The sequence below is a fragment of the Nerophis ophidion genome, linkage group LG04, assembly GCF_033978795.1.
Source record: "Nerophis ophidion isolate RoL-2023_Sa linkage group LG04, RoL_Noph_v1.0, whole genome shotgun sequence".
NCBI classification, from domain to species: Eukaryota; Metazoa; Chordata; class Actinopteri; order Syngnathiformes; family Syngnathidae; genus Nerophis; species Nerophis ophidion.
The window spans coordinates 8586988-8611987 of NC_084614.1; the positions used below are offsets into that span (position 1 = coordinate 8586988).

A 25000-nucleotide genomic window follows, 5' to 3' on the forward strand; every position below is an offset into this window, starting at 1 on the left:
TGGACATGTTTGTTAGCCCCAATTGACAATATAGAATTATTTTTGTGATGCTATTTACATTCTAGTAATTATTACATTACTTAGGGCTGGGATGTTCAAATTCTGTGGATTTATGTAAACTGTGTATACACAGCTAAGTAATGTATATTTAACAGCCATGTTGCATGCTTGTGCCTATATTTAATTGTATTGTGGTCACTTTGGTTAATTTACAATAATTGTATTTGTTTGTTTAGGAAACCACACACATACACAAATGCAAACGAACAACTCAATATACAATTGAACCTGCAAATCTTGACTTGGACAATCTATTATTTCTCCTGCACTCACCTGAATGAATAATTGCTGTCCTGACCCGACACCCTGAAGTGATTGCTAATCCATATTTAACCAGTCATAGTCGTCACTACAGTATATATGAATATATATATGTTTGTATAAATGTATGTATATGTATATATGCATATGTATATATATGTATGCATATGTATATATGTGTGTACATGTATATATATACGTATGTATATAAATGTGTGTGTGTATAAAGATATATACATATATGTATGTTTGTATATATACATATATGTATGTACATATGTATGTATTATTATATATACATATATATGATCATATATATGTATTCATATAAATACATATACATGTTTACATATATATAAACATATACATTACATATATGTATATACATACATATAATGTATTATTATGTATATACATATATATGTATATATGCATACTGTACTTATTTGTGTATTACATACAGTATATATATACTATGTACAGTATACACATGTGTATATGTGTGTGTATGTTTATATGATGCATATATGTATGTATATGCATATTGTACATATGTGTTTATATTGTATATTGTATAATTTATGTGTACGTATATATGTACAGTGCATATACATATGTATGTAAATATATGCATATATATTTACATACAGTATATAGACATCTGTATGTAAATATATATACATATGTATACATTTATGTGAATATATGCATATATCTAACATATATACATATGTGTATGCATAGGGTACATATATGTACAGTATTATATACAGTGTGAATGTATATATATGTACAGTATATATACAATATGTATATATACATGCATGTACAGTATATATATATATATTGTACATACATATGTTAATATACTGTGTATATTCAGTGATGCATGATAAATAACAACTTTGAAATTATTATGTGTCATGATTAATCATGATTGAAATGAAATACATAAATATGCCATTAAATGTGTCATTAATTTATTCAGTGTAATAATACATTCAATATGTAAGTAAATATTAATATCGATATTTCATGATTTAATAATAATTAAATTTTTCCATGATTGATTTAATTCACTATTGATGCATTAGAGTAAAGATATATTTATTAAATCTTGCCTAGTTTGGTGCTCCTTATAATAAAGTTCTTCACCCCTGACATTTAGTAACGGACATGTTGTTTTACTCCCAAGTATTTAGTGTAGTACAATATACTGTCTGCAATGAGGTGGCGACCTGTCCAGGGTGTACACCGCCTTCCGCCCGATTGTAGCTGAGATAGGCGGTAGAAAATGGATGGAAAATGGATGGATGGAGTACTACCAGTACTACACAGTACACCAGTCATGGCTGCTCATTCAATGAACGCCACATCAGTCCCTGTCTCACACACACACACACACACACACCCCTAATCAGATGTTCAGGTTGGATGCCGAGGTCTAGGTCCAGACATTCGGAGGGAGGATATGTGACAGCAGAAGTAGTGTTGTTAAAAGTTGTTAAAGTTGTGTGTCTCTGGCTTCCATGTAAAAAGTCTCCCAGCTGCAGTGTCGGAGTGAGACATCACACCCTGGCCGTAGATTCTACCTGCCAACTGACTAACTAACTAACTTGCACAGCTTGTTGCGGGGTCGTTCTCCCAGGAAGGCAGACGGACTACTCGGAACATGACGTTTAGGTAAAAACATGAATTATTTGTAGCTAAGAAAAGATACAAACAAAAGGCGCTCACAGCGGAGGCGCAACTTGGGCAACGGAACAAAACTAAGGCATAAACAGACTATGAACATAATTCCAACAAAACTTACTTGTCATGGCATGAAAGACGAAACTATGGCCAGGCCTGAATAACGTTAGCACAGAGCAAGAAAAGATCACAATGACGCCAGGACGACCAACAGAAAATGACAGGCTTAAATAGTGATGTGGTGATTGAAAGCAGGTGTGAGACATGAGGACAGGTGAACTGATTGGTCGGCGTGGTGACAAAACAGGGAGTGAAAAAACGGGAACTTAAGAGTCCAAAGTTCAAACAGCACATGTCCAAACAAAAACATGATCAACAAACATGACACAACTAACCCCTAACAAACTAACTCCTAATGAACTCTTAACGCCTATAAAAATGTTCAGTCTTTGAACAGCATTCCAAAAAACTAACTAACTAACGAACCAGCCAACAAACTAACTAACTAACCAACTAACTAACTAACTAACTAACTAACTAACTAACTAACTAACTAACTAACTAACTAACTAACTAACTAACTAACTAACCAACTAACTAACTAACTAACAAACAAACTAACTAACTAACTAACTAACTGACTAACCAACCAACTAACTAACTAACCAACCAGCTAATTGACTGACTAACTAACTAGTTATCCAACTAACTAACTAACTAACTAACTAACTAGCTAATTTGCACAGTCCTGTGGAAACTGTTTTTTCAGCAAACCTAACTAAATAACTAACTCCTTTGCACAGTCCCATTGAAAAGGCTTCATTCAGTAAACCCAACTAACCCCTAACAAACTAACTCCTGACTAACCCTTAACTCCTATAAAAATGTTCAGTCTTCGAACAGCATTGCAACGAGCTAGCAAACCAACCAACTAACTAACTAACTGATCAATTAACGAACGAACAAACTAACTAATTCAACAACAAACTAATTAACTAACTAGTTTATTTGCACAGTCCCAATGAAACAACTTTGTTCAATAAACTTTTAACTCCTTTAAAATGTAAGTCTTTAAACATTCTTTTAAGTAACTCACTACCTTGAACTCCTTTGCACAGTACCATAGAAATGTTTTGTTCCATAAACCCAACTAACTCCCAACCAACTCTCAACTAACTCTTAACTCTTCTAAAATGTGTCTTTGAACTGTCTTATTTAACTAACCAAATAATTAACTAACCAGCTCATTTGCAGGGTTCTTGCTTAACTAACCAACCAACCAACTAACTAACTAACTAACTAACTAACTAACTGACTGACTAACTAACTAACTAACTAACTAACTAACTCATTTGCACAGTCTCAAGGAAAAAGCTTTGTTCAATGAACCTAAATAACTCCTAACTCCTTTAAAAATGTAAGTCTTTAAACCATCTTTTGAGTAACTCACTTACCACTCCTTTGCTCAGTACAATGGAACTACTATGTTCAATAAACCTAACTAACTCTCAACTCCTCTAAAAACTTAATTAACTAACCAACTCATTTGCGCAGTCCCACAGAAATGGCTTTGTTCAATAAACCTAACTAACTCTTAACTCCTCCAAAAAGTTTCGGTCTTTAAATCGTCTTAACTTGTCTAAAAAGTTTCAGTCTTTAACTCCTATTATTAAATAATGAACTAACTAACTGCTTTGCACAGTCCCATAGAAACCGCTTTGTTCAATAAACCCAACTAACTCCCAACTCCTCTAAAAAAGATTCATATACATATTTGAACTAACTCCTCTGCACCATCCCAGAGAAACCCATTTCTTTAAAAAATCGTACTAACACCTAACTCCTCTAAAAATGTCTACAAAGTTGACATATCTAACAAACTCCTCTGTCCAGTCCCATACACATTGCTGAGTTCAACACACCCAACTAACTTACTAACTCCTTCAAAAGGTTTGTCAGTTGCCAGTCGTATCTTGCACTAACTGACTAACTCCTCTTTGATGTTTCATGTCTATTAGTTGAGTTTATATTGCACTAAATCATTCCCACGGAAAAGTGTTTGTTTATCCAGCACAACTGTAATTGCTGTAAAATGTTTCTTTGGAGTCAGTTTTTTTTAATCTTTCAATAACAAACTAACTCCTCTGCACTGTTTCATAGAAATTGATATGTTCATCGAAACCAAATAACAAAATCCTAGAAAAATGTCATAGAAATCAGTTAAGTTACTTATCTTGTGCTAACTAACCTATGGACTACTCCCACAGAAATGTGTTTATTAATTTTCAACTAACTAAGTCCTCCACAAGGTTTTATATAAACCAGTTGTTTACTTTGTACTAACTCTACACAGCGTCTTGTACTAAGTAACTCTTCTGAGGTTTTATTGACATGTTTGTTGATCTTGCATCAACTAACTCTAATATGAGGTTTATTGACATTTGTCATGTTTATCGTGCACTAACTAACTCCTCCATGAGGTTTTATTGACATGTATTATGATTATCTTGTACTAAGTAACTCCTCAATGAGGCTTTATTGACATGTGTGATGTATATCTTGTGTTAACTAACTCTTCTGAGTTTTTTTAAAATATTTTTTATGTTTATCTTCCACTAATTAACTCTTCTATGAGGTTTTATTGACATTTGTTATTTTTATTTTCCACTAACTAACTCCTCTATGAGGTTTTACTGACATTTATTGTGTTTATCTTGCACTAACTCTTCTATGAGGTTTTATCGAATTTGTTATGTTCACCTTGCACTAACTAACTCTTCTCTGAGGTTTTATTGACTTTTGTTATGTTTATCTTGCACTAAGTAACTCTTCTATGAGGTTTTATTGACATTTGTTATGTTTATCTTGCACTAACTAACTCCTCTATGAGGTTTTATTGACTTTTTTTATGTTTATCTTGCTCTAACTAACTCTTCTATGAGGTTTGATTGAATTTGTTATGTTTATCTTGCACTAACTAACTCCTCTATGAGGTTTGGTTGACATTTGTTATGTTTATCTTGCACTAACTAACTGATCTATGAGGTTTGGTTGACATTTGTTATGTTTATCTTGCACTAACTAACTGATCTATGAGGTTTGGTTGACATTTGTTATGTTTATCTTGCACTAACTAACTCCTCTGAGGTTTTATTGACATTTATTACGTTTATCTTGCTCTAACTAACTCTTCTATGAGGTTTGATTGGATTTGTTATGTTTATCTTGCACTAACTAACTGATCTATGAGGTTTGGTTGACATTTGTTATGTTTATCTTGCACATACTAACTCCTCTATGAGGTTTTACTGACATTTGTTAAGTTTATCTTGTACGAAGTAACTCCTCTATGAGGTTTTATTGACATTTGTTATGTTTATCTTGCACTAACTAACTCCTATATGAGGTTTGGTTGACATTTGTTACGTAGCTCTAACTATCTCTTCTATGAGGTTTGATTGAATTTGTCATGTTTATCTTGCACTAACTAACTCCTCTATGAAGTTTGGTTGACATTTGTTATGTTTATCTTGCACTAACTAACTCCTCTGAGGTTTTATTGACATTTGTTGCGTTTGTCTTGCTCTAACTAACTCTTCTATGAGGTTTGATTGAATTTGTTATGTTTATCTTGCACTAACTAACTGATCTATGAGGTTTCATTGACATTTGTTATGTTTATCTTGCGCGAAATAACTCCTCTATGAGGTTTTATTGACTTTTGTTATGTTTATCTTGCACAAACTAACTCCTCTATGAGGTTTTATTGACTTTTGTTATGTTTATCCTACACTAAGTAACTCTTATATCAGGTTTTATTGACATTTGTTATGTTTATCTTGCACTAACTCACTCCTCTATGAGGTTTCATTTACATTTGTTATGTTTATCTTGCACATACTAACTCCTCTATGAGGTTTTACTGATATTTCTTATGTTTATCTTGCACTAACTCCACTACGAGGTTTCATTGACATTTGTTTATTTTATCTTGTACAAACTAACTCCTCTATGAGGTTTTACTGACATTTGTTATGTTTATCTTACACTAACTAACTCCTTTATGAGGTTTTATTGACATTTGTTATGTTTATCTTGCACTAACTAACTCCTCTATGAGGTTTTGCTGACATTTGTTATGTTGATCTTGCACTAACTAACTCCTTTATGAGGTTTTATTGACTTTAGGTATGTTTATCTTGCACTAACTCCTCTGCACATACTGTAGTGGTAGTGTATTATTATGTAAGATGTAGCAGCAAGGTGTGTTCAGGTGGTGAGCGCCATGACGCCAAGACTGCTTAACGATGTCAAAAGATGGCGGCGGTGTCGGCAGCGCAGGAGCTTTAATTGCAGCGTGTGCTTGTTTGGCCATGGGGATTGTGCAGACACAAAATCAAAGCTGTGATAAAAAGCCTCACACACACACACACACACACACACACACACACACACACACACACACACTGCTTGAGGGTTGATTCGCAAAGAAGTAAAGGTGTGGTCACGGAGCAGGACAAAGGGAAGATGGTCACTTATTCTTATCATACTACTCGTATGAACTATTTTTATTATTCTTATTATATCATATCACATATAAGTACTATGATAATAATAAATCATATGTTATTGTTATTATCGTACTACTTGCATTAACTATTTTTAGTATTATTATATCATAGTACTATCATCATAGTTCTTATATTATTATTATTATCATACTACTTACATCCTTATTGTCATTGTACTTATATTACTTATCATAGTACTTTTGTGACTTATTATTATTTTCCTACTACTTATATTACTTATTATTATACTACTTGTAACACTTACTATCACACTACTTATATTACTTATTGTTATTATCATCCTGCTTATATTATTCATTATTATTATCATCATACTACTTATAATACTTAATATCATAGTGCTTATATTACTTAATATTATCATATCACTTATTATTATCATCCTACTTACGGTATATCACTTATTGTTATCATCATCCTACTTATATTACTTATTATTGTCATACTACTTATATTACTTATTATTATCATAGTACTTATATTACTTATTATTATAATAGCACTTATATTGCTTAATATTATCTTACTGCTTATATTACTTATTACTATAATCATACTACTTATATTACTTATATGTATCATACTACTTATACCACTTCTCATTTTCGTAGTCCTTCAATTACTTGTTTTTATAATCATAGTACTTATTATTATTTTCATACTACTTACATTACTTATTATTATTATCATCTACTTGTTATTATTATTAGTATTATTATCATAATACTTATATTACTTATTATTATTATCATCATACTACTTATATTACTTATTATTATTATAGTACTTATATTACCTAATATTATCATACTGCTTAAATTACTTATCATTATTATTATCATACTACTTATATTACTTATTATCATACTACTTGTATCACTTATTATTTTTGTCATACTTATATTACATGTTATTATTATTATCATACTACATAGATTACTTATTATTATTTTGATCCTACTTATAATACTTATTATTTTTATTATCATATTACTTATTATTATTATCATCATACTACTTATATTACTTATTATTATCATAGTACTTATATTACTTAATATTATCATACTACTTATAGTACTTATTATTATTATTATCATACTACTTATATTACTTATATCATACTACTTGTATCACTTATTATTTTTGTCGTACTTATATTACATCTTATTATTATTATCATACTACTTACATTACTTATTATTATTTTGATCCTACTTATAATACTTATTATCATTATTTTTATTATCATATTACTTATTATTATTATCATCATACTACTTATATTACTTATTATTATTCTAGTACTTATATTACTTAATATTATCATACTACTTACATTACATATTATTGTTATTATCATACTACTTATATTACTTATTCTTATCATCATGCTACTTATATTACTTATTATTATTATAGTACTTATATTACTTAATATTATCATACTACTTATAGTACTTACTATTATTATTATTATCATACTACTTATATTACTTATATCATTTTGTATCACTTATTATTTTTGTCGTACTTATATTACATCTTATTATTATTATCATACTACTTACATTACTTATTATTATTATTTTGATCCTACTTTTAATACTTGTTATCATTATTTTTATTATCATATTACTTATTATTATTATTATTATCATACTACTTATATTACTTATTATCATACTACTTGTATGACTTATTATTTTCGTCGTACTTATATTACATGTTATTATTATTATCATACTACTTAGATTACTTCTTATTATTTTGATCCTACTTATAATACTTATTATTTTTATTATCATCCATCCATCCATCCATTTTCTACCGCTTATTCCCTTTCGGGGTCGCGGGGGGCGCTGGCGCCTATCTCAGCTACAATCGGGCGGAAGGCAGGGTACACCCTGGACAAGTCGCCACCTCATCGCAGGGCATATTACTTATTATTATTTTCATCATACTACTTATATTACTTATTATTATCATAGTACTTATATTACTTAATATTATCATACTACTTACATTACTTATTATTATCATACTACTTATATTACTTATTATCATACTACTTGTATGACTTATTATTTTCGTCGTACTTATATTACATGTTATTATTATCATCATACTACTTACATTACTTATTATTGTTATTATCATACTACTTATATTACTTATTCTTATCATCATGCTACTTATATTACTTATTATTATTATAGTACTTATATTACTTAATATTATCATACTACTTATAGTACTTACTATTATTATTATTATCATACTACTTATATTACTTATATCATACTACTTGTATCACTTATTATTTTTGTCGTACTTATATTACATCTTATTATTATTATCATACTACTTACATTACTTATTATTATTATTCTGATCCTACTTATAATACTTGTTATCATTATTTCTATTATCATATTACTTATTATTATTATCATCATACTACTTATATTACTTATTATTATTATAGTACTTATATTACTTATTGTTATCATACTACTTATATTACTTATTATCATACTACTTGTATCACTTATTATTTTCGTCGTACTTATATTACATGTTATTATTATTATCATACTACTTACATTACTTATTATTGTTATTATCATACTACTTATATTACTTATTCTTATCATCATGCTACTTATATTACTTATTATTATTATAGTACTTATATTACTTAATATTATCATACTACTTATAGTACTTACTATTATTATTATTATCATACTACTTATATTACTTATATCATACTACTTGTATCACTTATTATTTTTGTCGTACTTATATTACATCTTATTATTATTATCATACTACTTACATTACTTATTATTATTATTTTGATCCTACTTATAATACTTGTTATCATTATTTCTATTATCATATTACTTATTATTATTATCATCATACTACTTATATTACTTATTATTATTATAGTACTTATATTACTTATTGTTATCATACTACTTATATTACTTATTATCATACTACTTGTATCACTTATTATTTTCGTCGTACTTATATTACTTGTTATTATTATTATCATACTACTTACATTACTTATTATTGTTATTATCATACTACTTGTATTACTTATTCTTATCATCATGCTACTTATATTACTTATTATTATCATACTACCTATTTTACTTATTATTATCACACTACTTGTTTCACTTATTGTTTTCGTCCTACTTATTATTATACTCATAGTACTTATAGGACTTATTATTATTGTTACTTTTTCTAGCGATATAATCCCGGGTGCTGCAGACGAGCGTTATCTCAGGAGTCCTCTTGAACCGCAGCCTGAACTTAATGACTTATTCAATAACCATTGTCGTTAGGAAATTGTTGCGTAGCAACCGCAGGCTTGCAGGCAGAAGGTCGACGGCGGCGCTTATGGAGATGTTCTTAAAAAAAAAAAGGGAAAAGATTTGTGAAGAAAAGGATCCCTGGAGCGGCGAGGATTAGGCTGCCATACCGCCTTGTAACAGGAGCTCCTCTACTCCGAGAGCACCTCCAGGCTCCACCATCTTCCCTCGCCAAGGAACCACCTTCTTATCCTCTCTCCACGCCGTGGTCCTGGCCGGGAGACAAGGAGAAGGGACATCGCCATAGTAACCAGTTGCTACGGAGAAACCTCGGCGAGGAGGAGGAGGAGGAGGAGGATGCAGTGCTCTCCATCCTCCCCTCAAAGTGACGCCTTATTTGCTTTACACTCGCCTCCTTAAAACCTCCGACGTTTGTCTTCATCGTCCACTGGACGGGAACTCCTTTTGTTGCCATCTTCAGGAGGACTCAGACAGGAACACCCAAACTGCACCCCAAACCACGAAAATGATCAAGCTCGAGCAGGGGTGTCAAACTTGAGGGCCACACCGGAGTCATGGCTGACATTAGAGGGCCGCTTGTAACAGTATTTTTATTATTATTTCAATATTTAAACCATTTTTTACATAAACAGTAAAAAAAAAAAATTGTGGATTTTACCACTGTTTTTTTTTTACGGTAAAAAATTGGCAGCTTAGTTGCTGGACTTTTACTGTAAAATATATGCGGTTTTATTATTATTATTAATATTATCATTATTTGTATTACTATTATCATTACAACATATCACTGTAAGTATAAATACTTTCATTTTATTTCGGCAACTCAGCTGCCAGTTTTTTTTTTACCATAATAAAATGTGGTGCCATAAAATCATCAACCGTGGATTTTACAGTTAAAAAACAAAACAAAAAAACTGACGGGTCAGTCAACTTAATTTAAAAGAAAAAAAAACATTGGTCGTTTTTTTTCCTACTTAAAGTAATATGCTGTAAAAAAAACAAAAAAAAACTCACAAAATTTTACAGTAAAATACATTGGTTATTTTTACAGTGTACAATTTGATGGATAACTTGCTTCGAAATCATAAGTTAAGCAGATATTTAAATATTTATCTGGATTTTGACCAAAAATGTTGATAATATAACTTTTTTTTTCCTTGTCAAAATAGGAAAAAACCTAATACCTTTATTAATTTTACTGTCAAATATATGGTTTTTTTTTTTTATTTATTCTTATTTTTACAACTGTAAATAAAAATACAGTACCGCTGTTTTATTCTAATCTGGCAACCCAGCTGTCATTTTTTTATCATAATAGCAAAAAAAAAAAAAAAAAAAAAAGGACAGCTCAGTTGACTTAATTTTACTGTAAAAAAAAAAAGATTGGTCTTTTTTTTTTCTACTTAAAGTAATATGCTGTAAAAAAAAAAAAACTCACTAAATTTTACAGTTAAACATATTGGTCATTTTTACAGTTTACAATTTAATGAATAACCCGCTTCGAAATCATAAGTTAAGCAGATATTTAAATATTTATTTGGATTTTGACCCCAAAAGTTAGATAATATAATATTTGTTGCAATATTGGACACTATTTTTTCCCGTCAAACTAGAAAAAAAAATTATATCTTTTAGTAAGAAAACAAGTAAGTAAAGAAAGAAAATATAAGGTATTTTATTGACACGTTTTACTTTTGCGGGCCATATAAAATGACGTGGAGGACCAGATCTGGCCCACGGGCCTTGAGTTTGACACCTGTGAACTAGATAGTCATGTACTTTTTTAGAAATTAAATACATTTATAAATTTACTTGAATGATTTTTTTTTTTTTTTTTATAAATAATTTGTAAAAATAGAGATACATGTGCTTCATTATTGCGGCGACAGGAAGTCAAAATCACCCCACTGGTGGGCCCGACTCATGTGGGTCTTTCACCATGAAAAGAAAAGTCTGCCACAATAAGTCTGAGCCAAATCAATGCGACGGCTGCAGAAAGTGGAGCACATTTCACGCTCGCTGCAACTTTCAAAATCCTTTTAGTCTTTCTTTTTTTTTTGTCCGTTTGGACTTTGCTATTACTTTTTTTTTTTTTATTATAACACTGATGGTCTGCAACCTTTACTATCAAAAGAGACATTTTGGCCCCCTACAATTCCAGGAAAATATTGACTGGACCGCAAAACATAACACAGATGATCATTTTTTTAACCCACATTGATTGATTGATTGATAGATAGATAGATAGATAGATAGATAGATAGATAGATAGATAGATAGATAGATAGATAGATAGATAGATAGATAGATAGATAGATAGATAGATAGATAGATAGATAGATAGATAGATAGATAGATAGATAGATAGATAGATAGATAGATAGATAGATAGATAGATAGATAGATGGATAGATAGATAGATAGATAGATAGTACTTTATTTATTCCGTCAGGAGAGTTCCTTCAGGAAAATTAAAATTTTCAGCACAATCCCATTCAAGATCAGACAAACATCACAGGGTGACAGAACAGGATCGCTGACGGGTCTGCCGGCTTCCAGCGCCCCTTACAAAAATGATGAGATACAGGTAAACAAGGGGGAGGGGGATTGGGGATGGGAGAAAAAAATAGAAGATTAAAATAATGATTGATTGATATGTACATATAGCATTGTTTTCTAGTTACTTTATTGAGTTTACAACCACCTGGAGCTGGCTTGTACTGTTTTTGTACTTATTTTGAATATTATTATTTCTCGATTGTTTGTAAATGTTGCAGTTTATAAATAAAGGTTTATAAAATCCATTAAAAAACAAAAACAAAAAAAAACTGCATACTCGTTTTTGATTGATTGATTGATACTTTTATTAGTAGATTGCACAGTTCAGTACATATTCCGTACAATTGACCACTAAATGGTAACACCCCAATAAGTTTTTCAACTTGTTTAAGTCGGGGTCCACGTTAATCAATTCACGGTACAAATATATACTATCAGCATAATACAGTCATCACACAAGTTAATCATCATAGTATATACATTGAATTATTTACATTATTTACAATCCAGGGGGTGGGATGAGGAGCTTTGGTTGATATCAGAACTTCAGTCATCAACAATTGCATTAACAGAGAAATGTGGACATTGAAACAGTGTAGGTCTTACTTAGTAGGATATGTACAGCCAGCAGAGAACATAGTGAGTTCGGATAGCATAAGAACAAGTATATACATTAGAAGTACATTTGAGTTGTTTATAATCCGGGGAGATGGGATGTGAATGGAGGAGGGTATTAGTAAAGTAAACCACTTTATTTGTTACATCAATACAAATAAAGTCGGATCCGGAATTGACGTGTATTGTCTTTGTTCAGCCCGCCTTGTCAATAAAGATGCTCTTTTCAAAATCAGCCAAGATGTCAACATGTAACTGCATACTCATAAACTGCTTTATTTGTCACATCATTAAAAATAAAGTCGGATCCGGAAGTGACGTGTATTGTCTTTGTTCAGCTCGCCTTGTCAATAAAGATGCTCTTTTCAAAATAAGCCAAGATGTCAACATGTAACTGCATACTCATAAACTGCTTTATTTGTCACATCATTAAAATAAAGTCGGATCCGGAAGTGACGTGTGTTTTCCTGTTCAGCCCGCCTTGTCAATAAAGTTGCCCTTTTCAAAATCAGCCAAGATGGCGGAGTACGACCTGACGACCAAGATAGCACATTTTCTCGACCGGCATCTGGTTTTCCCCCTTTTGGAGTTCCTTTCCGTGAAAGGGGTGAGGCCATTTCTCCGCTGGGACGTTACTTTATAGCCTTGTTGTATTTTGTTTGTTTTATCTTGTCATTCTAAGCCCGGGAAAAGTGTGCCGAGCTAGCATTAGCCTGCAGTCACGTTGGCGAGTTAGCTTGACGCTCAATAGTAACATTTCGCTTTTTTTTAGTATTCTTTAAATAAACTCCTAACTATAGGTTGTTTTAAGATATAAGAGCAATAATTAGTCTGACTGCGAGCATATGTCGTTTATTGTTATTGTTAGCCTAGCTTAGCTTAGCATGCTATCCACTAGCTTGGGTTGTGTAAATGTAAGGATTGATTGAAACTGTATAATTGACAACTAAATGGTAACACCTGAATAAGTTTTTCAACTTGTTTAAATTGGGGATCCATTCATGGTACAAATATATACTATCCGCATAATGCAGTCATCACACAAGTTCAGGACTGTCTCAGAAAATTAGAATATCGTGATAAAGTCCTTTATTTTCTGTAATGCAACAAAAACAATTAAAATGTCACACATTCTGGATTCATTACACATCAACTGAAATATTGCAAGCCTTTTATTATTTTAATACTGCTGATTATGGCATATAGTTTAAAGGCCTACTGAAATGAGATGTTCTTATTTAAACGGGGATAGCAGGTCCATTCTATGTGTCATACTTGATCATTTTGCGATATTGCCATATTTTTTGCTGAAAGGATTTAGTAGAGAACATCGACGATAAAGTTCGCAACTTTTGGTGCTGATAAAAAAAGCCTTGCCTGTACCGGAAGTAGCAGACGATGTGCGTGTGACGTCACGGGTTGTGGAGCTCCTCACATCTGAACATTGTTTACAATCATGGCCACCAGCAGCGAGAGCGATACGGACCGAGAAAGCGACAATTTCCCCATTAATTTGAGTGAGGATGAATGATTCGTGGATGAGGAAAGTGAGAGTGAAGGACTAGAGAAAAAAAAGACTATACTGTGGGAGCAATTCAGATGTTATTAGACACATTTACTAGGAAAATTCTGGAAAATCCCTTATCTGCTTATTGTGTTACTAGTGTTTTAGTGAGATTATTTGGTCGTACCTGTACAACCTGAAGGTCGGCCCCGCACCTTTCTTCAGCACCAGTCGGCGGGTGGTGGCGTTGCCCATCTCTGCCCCTCCCAAGGGACCCTCTTCGAAACATGAGCTTTCGAAATGATCGCTGCGTAATACAGGGGCGGTATAGCTCGGTTGGTAGAGTGGCCGTGCCAGCAATTTGAGGGTTGCAGGTTCGATTCCCGCTTCCGCCATCCTAGTCACTGCCGTTGTGTCCTTGGGCAAGACACTTTACCCACGTGCTCCCAGTGCCACCCACACTGGTTTAAATGTAACTTAGATATTGGGTGTCACTATGTAAAGCGCTTTGAGTCATTAGAGAAAAGCGCTATATAAATATAATTCACTTCACTTCACACTGTACTTTGTGTGTGTGGTCCAATCCAACCGTGTTCGCTTGACATCTCTGTTCCATTGTAAAGCTTGACTGTCATCTTTTGGGAATGTAAACAAGGAAACGCCGGCTGTGTTTGTGTTGCTATAGGTGGCCGCAATACACCTCTTCCCAACTACAGCTTTCTTCTTTGACGTCTCCATTATTCATTGAACAAATTGCAAAAGATTCAGCTACACAGATGTCCAGAATACTGTGGAATTATGCGATGAAAGCAGACGACTTATAGCTGGGAATGGTGCTGGAACAAAATGTCCTCTACAATGCGTGACGTCACGCGCACGTGTCATCAATCCGCGACGTTTTAGCATGATACTTCCACGGGAAATTCAAAATTGCAATTTAGTTAACTAAACCGTCCGTATTGGCATGTGTTGCAATGTTAATATTTCATCATTGATATATTGACAACACTAAATTGGCCCTAGTGTGTGAATGTGAGTGTGAATGTTGTCTGTCTATCTGTGTTGGCCCTGCGATGAGGTGGCGACTTGTCCAGGGTGTACCCCGCCTTCCGCCCGATTGTAGCTGAGATAGGCGCCAGCGCCCCCCGCGACCCCGAAAGGGAATAAGCGGTAGAAAATGGATGGATGGATGGATATATAAACTATCAGACTGTGTGGTCGCTAGTAGTGGCTTTCAGTAGGCTTTTAAGAAAACTCAAAAATCCTATCTAAAAAAAAATTGAATATTTCCTCAGACCAAGTTAAAAAGAAAAAAAGATTTATAACAGCAAAACAAAATCAAACATTTGAAAATGTCAGTTAATGCACTCAGTACTTGGTTGGGAATCGTTTTGCACGGATTACTGCATCAATGCGGCGTGGCATGGAGGCAATCTGCCTGTGGCATTGCTGAGGTGTAATGGATGCCCAGGATGCTTCAATAGCAGCCTTTAGCTCATTTGCATTATTGGGTCTGGTGTGTTTCAGCTTCTTCTTTACAATACCCCGCAAATTCTCTATGGAGTTCAGTGTGGGCAGGTGCCAGATCATGCTGGAAAATGAAATCCTCTCCAGAGATAGGAATTTTTAGTTTTCTTAAGCTGTATGCCACAATCAGCAATATTAAAATGATAAAAGGCTTGCAATATTTCGTTTGATGTGTAATGAATCCAGAATGTATGACATTTTCATGTTTTTAATTGCATTACAGAAAATAAAGGACTTCATCACAATATTCACATTTTCTGAGACAGTCCTGGAAATTGAATTGTTTACATCACTTACAACTAGATTTGACATTTGTGTGCTGGCCCTAATTGAAATAAGGTGTTGGAATTGCCTGCAAACAGATCTACAATGAGAAGGAGCTCCTCCAAGGGAAGCTGGATCTTCTCAGCGACACCAACATGGTGGACTTCGCCATGGACGTGTACACAAACCTGTATCCTGACAAGGACATCCCACATTGTGAGTAGACAAGCAGCCGTGGGGTGATGTGAACGTCCCCAATTCAAAATGAATAATAACCAAATTCAGCTTAAAAGTTGAACATCCGGTGCACTGGAGTCGCCGGTTGCAGGGTCTCAAACTGTTTCACATTGGGTTCACCCGACCAAGTACAAAACCCAAAAGCGGTGAAGCTGTCACGTTGTGTAAAAGGTAAATTAAAAAGAGAATACAATGATTTGCAAATCCTTTTCAACTTATATTCAATTGAATAGACTGCAAAGACAAGATATTTCATGTTCACAATGATTTATTATTTTTTGCAAATAATCGTTAACTTACAATTGAATGGCAGCAACACACTGCAAAAAAGTTGTCGCAGGAGCATTTGTACCACTGTGTTACATGGCCTCTCCTTTTAACAACACTCAGTAAACGTTTAGGAATTGAGGAGACCCAATTTTTAAACCTTTTCAGGTGAAATTCTTTCCCATTCTTGCTTGATGTACAGTTTAAGTTCAACAGTCCGTTGTGGTATTTTACGCTTCATAATACGCCACACATTTTCAATGGGAGACAGGTCTGGACTACAGGCAGGCCAGTCTAGTACCTGCACTCATTTACTACAAAGCCAGGCTGTTGTAACACGTGGCTTGGCATTGTCATGCTGAAATAAGCAGGGACGTCCATGATAACGTTGCTTGGATGGCAACATATTTTGCTCCAAAAGCTGTATGTACCTTTCAGCATTAATGGTACCTTCACAGATGTGTAAGTTACCCATGCCTTGGCCACTAATACACCCCCATACCATCACACATCCTGGCTTTTCCGCTTTCCACCTATAACAATCCGGGTGGTTCTTTTCCTCTTTGGTCTGGAGGACACGACGTCCACAGTTTCCAAAAACAGTTTGAAATGTGCACTCATCAGACCACAGAACACTTTCCCACTTTGCATCAGTCCATCTTAGATAAGCTTGGGCCCAGCGAAGCCGGCGGCGTTTCTGGGTGTTGTTGATAAATGGCTTTGGCTTTGCGTAGTACAGTTTTAACTTGCACCTACAGATGTAGCGACCAACTGTAGTTACTGACAGTGGTTTTCTGAAGTGTTCCTGAGCCCACGTGGTGATATCCTTTACACAATGTCGCTTTTTGATCCTGTACCGCCTGAGGGATCCAAGGTCACAGGCTTAGCCGCTTACGTGCAGTAATTTCTCCAGATTCTCTGAACCTTTTGATGGTATTACAGACCGTAGATGAAGTCCCATATCTTTCTTTCAATAGCTGGTTGAAAAATGTTGTTCGTAAACAATTTGATCAGGCATTTTTTGATAAAGTGGTGACCCTCGCCTTGTCCTTGTTTGTGAATGAGTGAGCATTTCATGGAAGCTGCTTTTATAGCCAATCATGGCACCCACCTGTTCCCAATTAGCCTGTTAACCGGTGGGATGTTCCAAATAAGTGTTTGATGAGCATTCCTCAACTTTCTCAGTCTTTTTTGCCACTAGTGGCAGCTTTTTTTGAAGGCATCAAATTACAAATGAGCTAATATTTGCAAAAAAATAACAAAGTTTCTCAGTGTGAACATGAAATGTCTTGTCTTTGCAGTCTATTCAATTGAATATAAGTTGAAAAGGATTTGCAAATCATTGTATTCTCTTTTTATTTACCATATACACAACGTGACAACTTCACTGCTTTTGGGCTTTGTAGTTGCTGATGTAGTTCTGTTGAAGTTGAAAAAGGCACATCATGTCCAAATGCCAAATATCAGTGCCGATAATGAATCCAAGTGTGTTATTGCCACTGACTGATCTCCCGTGCAGCCTTGAAGGAGAAGAGGACCACCGTGGTGGCGCAGCTGAAGCAGCACCAGTCGGAGACGTTACCCATTGTCTTGATGTTTGAGGAACCGGAGACCACGCGGCAGATGCAGTCCACCAGGTCAGCGCCCTGCTCAAATAAATACAAACACTGTCTTAATGGTAGCAAACAGAGCTAATTGTGTCCTTTGATCGCTGAACAGAGACGGCAGGATGCTCTTCGACTACCTGGCCGAGAAACACAACGTGAGTATTTAAGTCCCCATTTTGACTCCCTCTGCCGCTGCCCTTGGATCGTAATATCACGAAGCAGGCGACTACTGTCGTTGTTTGTTTTCATTGCAGCCTGCAGATATAACTTGTTTTTATATTCAATTAAAAATACAAGGATCCCTCATCAGTGTACTTGCAGTGGTTCTATGGCAACTATGAATACGCTTTAACTTGAGAGCCTGACGTGGGAGATTTATTTATATCCAAGTACTTGCACTACTATACTGTTGAAGATTCTGCCGGAATAAATAGGCGTTGTTTTTAAATTTTTCAAGTACTGGTTCAGGTTCTGGTTAAGCACCATCACCGTATTTTGGCATGCATTAGTCCTTTTTTTTGGTACCGACTGAATTCCGTGAGTAATACCAGGTACCAATTTGTGTAAAGTCAAACAGGACCATCTTTTGTTGCAAAGCAAGCATTCCTTATATAAAGTAATGCTTTATAGCAGCATTCCTTTGCATTCAAAGTAAAGACTAACTGCTGGCAGTTAGTCGGACACGTTTCCAGTGGGGATTGGACTCCACCATTTCTAGGCGCAGTCAGGGTGTTGAGGGGATCCGGTTTGGTGGTTGCAGGACTAGGTCTCTGCTTTATGCAGATGATGTGGTCCTGATGGCTTCATCTGGCCAGGATCTTCAGCTCTCACTGGATCGGTTCGCAGCTGAGTGTGAAGCTAGTGGGATGAGAATCAGCACCTCCAAGTCCAAGTCCATGGCTCTCGCCTGGGAAAGGGTGGAGTGCCATCTTCGGGTTGGGGAGTTCAAGTACCTTGGAGTTTTGTTCACGAGGGAGGGAAGAGTGGATGGTGAGATCGACAGGCGGATCGGTGCGGCGTCTTGGGTAATGCGGACACCGTATCGATCTGTTGTGGTGAAGAAGGAGCTGAACCGGAAGGCAAAGCTCTCAATTTACCGGTCGATCTACGTTCCCATCCTCACCTATAGTCATGAACTTTGGATTATAACCGAAAGGACAAGATCAGCGGCTCAAATGAGTTTCCTCCGCCGGGTGGCGGGTCTTACCCTTAGAGACAGGGAGAGAAGCTCTGCCATCCGGGAGGAGCTTAAAGTAAAGCCCCTGTTCCTCCACATGGAGAGGAGCCAGATGAGGTGGTTCGGGCATCTGGTCAGGATGCCACCCGAACGTCTCCGTAGGGAGGTGTTTAGGGCACGTCCGAGCGGTACGAGGCCACGGGGAAGACCCAGGACGCGTAGGGAAGACTATGTCACCCGGCTGGCCTATAAACGCCTTGGGATCCCCCGGGAGGAGCTGGACCAAATGGCTGGGTAGAGGGAAGTCTGGGCTTCCCTGCTTGGGCTGCTGCCCCCGCGACCCGACCTTGGATAAGCGTAAGAAGATGGATGGATAGATGGGTCTTATAGAGATGAAGGTCTTTAATTTGACCTGCTGTTATACTCTGTTTTAAAGTGTTAACATGTGTCCAAGGTTTCCTTAACATTATTGCTATTTTATCCATTACCATTGTTGGTATTCTGTCTATTATTCTTTTTACATTGTTGGTAAAATGATTATTACAGTGATATAGTTATTGTACATGTGGTCATGCCACCACAATACAACATTGGTATTATAATCCTTGAACAAAGAAACAGTGAAACTCAATCAACGTATTAATCACTGAATGGAGAACTGGGGTTGGGATTAAATAAATTATCTTCTTCCCACTCCCTTTAAGGCAAAACTGGACAATCATGCATACACACTCTACATTACCTTTTGCGTTATATTAATTTATATTTTGTATTGTCTACCTTGTACCTTTTTTTTATGTCATTGCCTGAAATAAATGAAAAAAAATTAAACGGATCAAAAGTAAAGCTCCACTATTAAAAATGTGCTAGCTTTATGCTTATTTACTTAGGTTATGCTGATTAGCATTAGCGTTTTTAAAGTTAAAGTGCCAATGATTGTCACACACTTACTAGATGTGACGAAATTATTCTCTGCATTTAAACCATCACCCTTGATCACACCCTAGGAGGTGAGGGGAGCAGTGGGCAGCAGCAGTGCCGCGCCCGGGAATCATTTTTGGTGATTTAACCCCCGATTCCAACCCTTAATTCTGAGGGCCAAGCAGGGAGGTAATGGGTCCCATTGTTATAGTCTTTGGTATGACTTGGCCGGGGTTTGAACTCACGACCTACCGATCTCAGGGCGAAGACTCTAACCACTAGGCCACTGAGTAGTTTTACCTGGCGACTGCAACACCTCCAAATGTGGTAATGGAAACTAAGGCTGGGCGATATATATCGATATATACCATATATCGCGGGTTTGTCTCTGTGCGATATGGAAAATGACTATATCGTAATATTCGAGTATACGTTCTCATGCAGGACTTTGAGCTGCGGGCGTACACTTCAGGCTCTCCTCGCTCTTTCCCTGTGTCTCTTTCTCACAGACAAGCAGGCGCACATTCTTACATACGTCACATACTCCTCGCAGAGCAGAGAGGTAACGGCGTGGCTAACGTTAGCTGCTAACATAGCCGTACGAGAGAAAGATGGTGCGGATCTGGTAACAATTGAAGGAAGACTTAATTCCCAATAAAAACAGCAAGGTTTCCATCGTCTGGCGGTGGTTCGGCTTCAAGTGGGAATATGTCGAACAGACAACCGTAATTTGTCAAGTGGGGGGGGGGGGGGGGGGGGGCGTTTCTGTAAAAAGTAGCATTACTGCTAATATGTAGCATCATTTGTAAAGTCACTCGCTAGAGAATGAAGACAATTTCGTAACCTTAGTAACATACCACATAGCGAAGGACGAATACTATCTGATTTCCTATTATGCAGCTTATATTTATTTGGCACTTAAAATGTCTCTGACAATCTTGCAACGTATGTTTTGGAAATGACTTGAATGTTTGTGCCACCGCTTAATAACTTTAATAAATACACTTTTGGTTAATTGACTTAGTTGTGATTTCCCTCTCTGCATGAAAATTAAAAGTAACATATATTAATACAGTATGAAGAAGGTTTTAATGTAGACGCATTGAATCATCATATTGTTGTGATTATACTGTATGTATCAAGTGTTCATTCAAGGCCAAGGCAAAATATCGTAATATATATCGTATATCGCAGTATGGCCCAAAAATATCGCGATATTAAAAAAAAGGCAATATCGCCCAGCCCTAATGGCAACTATAAGACGCAGGTTATAAATAAACAGCCACTGTTTTTAAGAAGTACATTACTTACAGTGTCAAGACTTTGTCAAAGTCAACAAAAGTCAAGACTCTTATGTTGTGATTTCTCAGTTCCGCCAAGAGTACCTGGACATCCTGTACAGGTACGCCAAGTTCCACTACGAGTGTGGAAACTACTCTGGAGCAGCGGAGTACCTCTACTTCTTCCGTGTGCTGGTATGAAAACCACCGTTATTTTGTGTGTCAGTATGGTGTCGTATCTAGCATGAATAACAACTTCAGGGTAATTAGACTGCAGATGTGTTATATTCTACTGTGTTATACACGCTTTCAGGTTCCGTCCACGGACCGGAATGCTTTAAACTCTCTGTGGGGCAAACTGGCCTCTGAGATTCTCATGCAGAACTGGGACGCCTCCATGGAGGACCTCACGCGACTAAGAGAGACCATTGATAACAACGTAAGTGAGCACCCTTCCATTTAAGACCTAAAAAAAGACTTTTGTCTTTCAAACCATTATTCTGTTCAACTCCGCAGTCGGTGAGCTCTCCTCTTCAGTCGCTCCAGCAGAGGACCTGGCTCATCCACTGGTCCCTCTTTGTCTTCTTCAACCACCCCAAAGGCCGAGACAACATCATCGAGCTCTTCCTCTACCAGCCCCAGTAAGTCGTCACCGTAAATAACCATATAGAGTCACGTAAACCAGTGTTTTTCAAGTAGTGTGTGCCGCCAGATATTGTTTGGTGTGCCGTGGGAGTTTATGTACTTCCACCTAATTGGGTTAAAAATATGTTTTGCAAACCGGTTGTTATAATCCGCAAATGTGCCGTTGTTGACTGTCCGTGCTGTCCAGAATCGGCAGAGTAACCGTTTAATACACTTCCATACCTGTAGGTAGCTACCGTATTTCCTTGAATTGCCGCCGGGTATATAGTATGCGCCTGCCTAGAATTACTGTCGGGTCAAACTCGTTTCGCAAAATAATTAGCGCATGCTTAGCATTACCGCCGGCTCAGGATTAACGCCGGGTCAAACTCGTTACGCAAAATATTATTTTTATTAGCGCATGCCTAGAATTTCCTGCCGGGTTAAACTCGTCACGTCACGAGTGACACTTCACCTGTCATCATTTTCAAAATGGAGGAGGCTGATTTCAATCATTTGAAATCGCATAAATGGAAGAAGATTAAGAGCTATTCAGTAGGATTTAAGCTCCAAGCTATTGAATATGCTAAAAAGAACAGTAAGCAGCTATGTTTTATTAATATACCGTAGCTGCGTGTGTCAAATATGAGTCATTAAATGACTCCCGCCTCCTGGTGGTAGAGGGCGCTAGTGATCCTTCTTGCGACTACTCGGCTGCAGAAGAAGTGACAACAAGCAGCAAGAGTGAGCGGCGATCGTTTATTTTTTCCTCTCGCTTGCACTTTTAACATGGAGGATTACATATCTAAAATAAAACAGTTTTCTAAACTGGACTTTCAATCGAAGCAGGAGGTAATAAAGGAAGATCTCCATCGAGACAGAGACTTTTAAAACTGAGGAAAGATAAGGAAGACTTCTATAAACAAGTTATTGATGCTTTTGATCAGAAGGAGCTGCGCATGGACTTCATTTATAAGTAAAGGTAAGACAATAATAACCTTTTTTTTAATTAAATGTGCTTTTCATGATGGTATCCTTACATCACATTCAAATTTATAAGCGCAGGCCTAAATTTACCGCATGCCTTTGGTAAGTGCCGGAGTGAGAGGTTTTAAAATAATTAGCGCATGCTTGCCCTTACCGCATGCCTTTGGTAAACGCCGGAGTGAGAAGAGGTTTTAAATTAATTAGCGCCCAGGCGGCAATTCAAGGAAATACGGTAATTGCTTTCTAAATATCGGGAACGACAAAAATGTTTTGCAGGTAAAAAGTAGGGGTGTAACGGCACACAAAAATTTCGGTTCGGTACGTACCTCGGTTCAGAGGTCCCGGTTCGGTTCATCTTCGGTACAGAAAAAAAACAACAAAATATAATTTTTGGGGTTATTTATTTTAACAAATTTCTTAAATCTTCCACCAAAAATATTTTTCTTAGTGGAATATTTGATGTGAAGTAATGGGAATTTTGGACAGGTCAATAATTCATAATAACATTGATCTTGATTCAATATTATGTTTTGAGCAATGAAAGTTTGAAAGAAAAAAAAACAGCTTTGTTTTATTAGTCAACCTTGCAACTTTTTCTAAATTACATTTAACCTGTAAGCTTTTGTTATGTTTTTGTTTATTTTAATAGTACTTTTAGAATGTGCCGTGGGCCTTTAAAACATTAGCTGTGGGCCGCAAATGGCCTCCAGGGCACACTTTTGACACCCCTGTAAGAGATAATGAAAAATTAAATCTGATAAATCCATGGGTAAAAAGCAGAGGCTGGAGTCGCATGCGCGTTTATCGCAACTCTCGCTCTCTGCCCCTCCCTCACCAATGCTGCTGCCGCGCGCACAATGTGTTTTGTTTTTAACCCCTTCTTACCCCTGAACGTACATTGTCAATACACGCAACCATAACTCAAAACGCCGGACATTTGAGGCATTTAAGAAACTCTGCCCTGACATGGCATGCTAGCAGCGACCGGGCTAGGATAGACTGAGCATATGTCCTCTTTTGCGGGGCTGTCAGGGCAGAGTTTCTTAAATGCCTCAAATGTCCGGCATTTTGAGTATTGTTTATGCTACTTAATATGTCCGTGTAGAAACTCTTTCGGTACACCTCCGCACTAAACCAAAACCCCAGTACCGAAACGGTTCAATACAAATACACGTACCGTTACTCCCCTAGTAAAAAGGTATCTAATCCTTAAACCAGAAATAAACAAAAGGCTAGTGTTGCTAAGAAAAGGCATTAAAGCCTAGGGACGGCTATGCAAAACTAAAACTGAACTGGCTGCAAATAAACAAAAACAGAATGCTGGACAACAGCAAAGACTTGCAGCGTGTGGAGCAGCAGACGGGGTCCATAAAGTACATCCGTACATGACATGACAATCGACAATAAAATAGGAGCGCAAGACAAGACGTAAAACACTACACACAGGTAAACAGCAGAAAAAGTCCAAAT

The 25000-nt window shown here is 35.9% G+C and overlaps 2 protein-coding genes across 2 annotated transcripts in view; both read left to right on the forward strand.

The window, feature by feature from the left end:
• Positions 1-282, forward strand: part of LOC133550511 (transmembrane protein 74) — a 1709-nt gene extending 1427 nt beyond the window's left edge. The window contains exon 1 of the mRNA XM_061896486.1: positions 1-282. This exon is cut by the window's left edge and continues 1427 nt beyond it. The gene's annotated coding sequence lies outside the window, so the exon portion shown is untranslated.
• A 13305-nt stretch (positions 283-13587) lies between these two features.
• Positions 13588-25000, forward strand: part of eif3eb (eukaryotic translation initiation factor 3, subunit E, b) — a 19070-nt gene continuing 7657 nt past the window's right edge. The window contains exons 1-7 of the mRNA XM_061896977.1: positions 13588-13742; positions 16529-16646; positions 18454-18571; positions 18654-18696; positions 22010-22114; positions 22233-22358; positions 22436-22560. Coding sequence (XP_061752961.1) covers positions 13653-13742; positions 16529-16646; positions 18454-18571; positions 18654-18696; positions 22010-22114; positions 22233-22358; positions 22436-22560 — 725 coding nt within the window. The 5' untranslated portion in view covers positions 13588-13652. The remainder of the gene's footprint in view (positions 13743-16528; positions 16647-18453; positions 18572-18653; positions 18697-22009; positions 22115-22232; positions 22359-22435; positions 22561-25000) is intronic.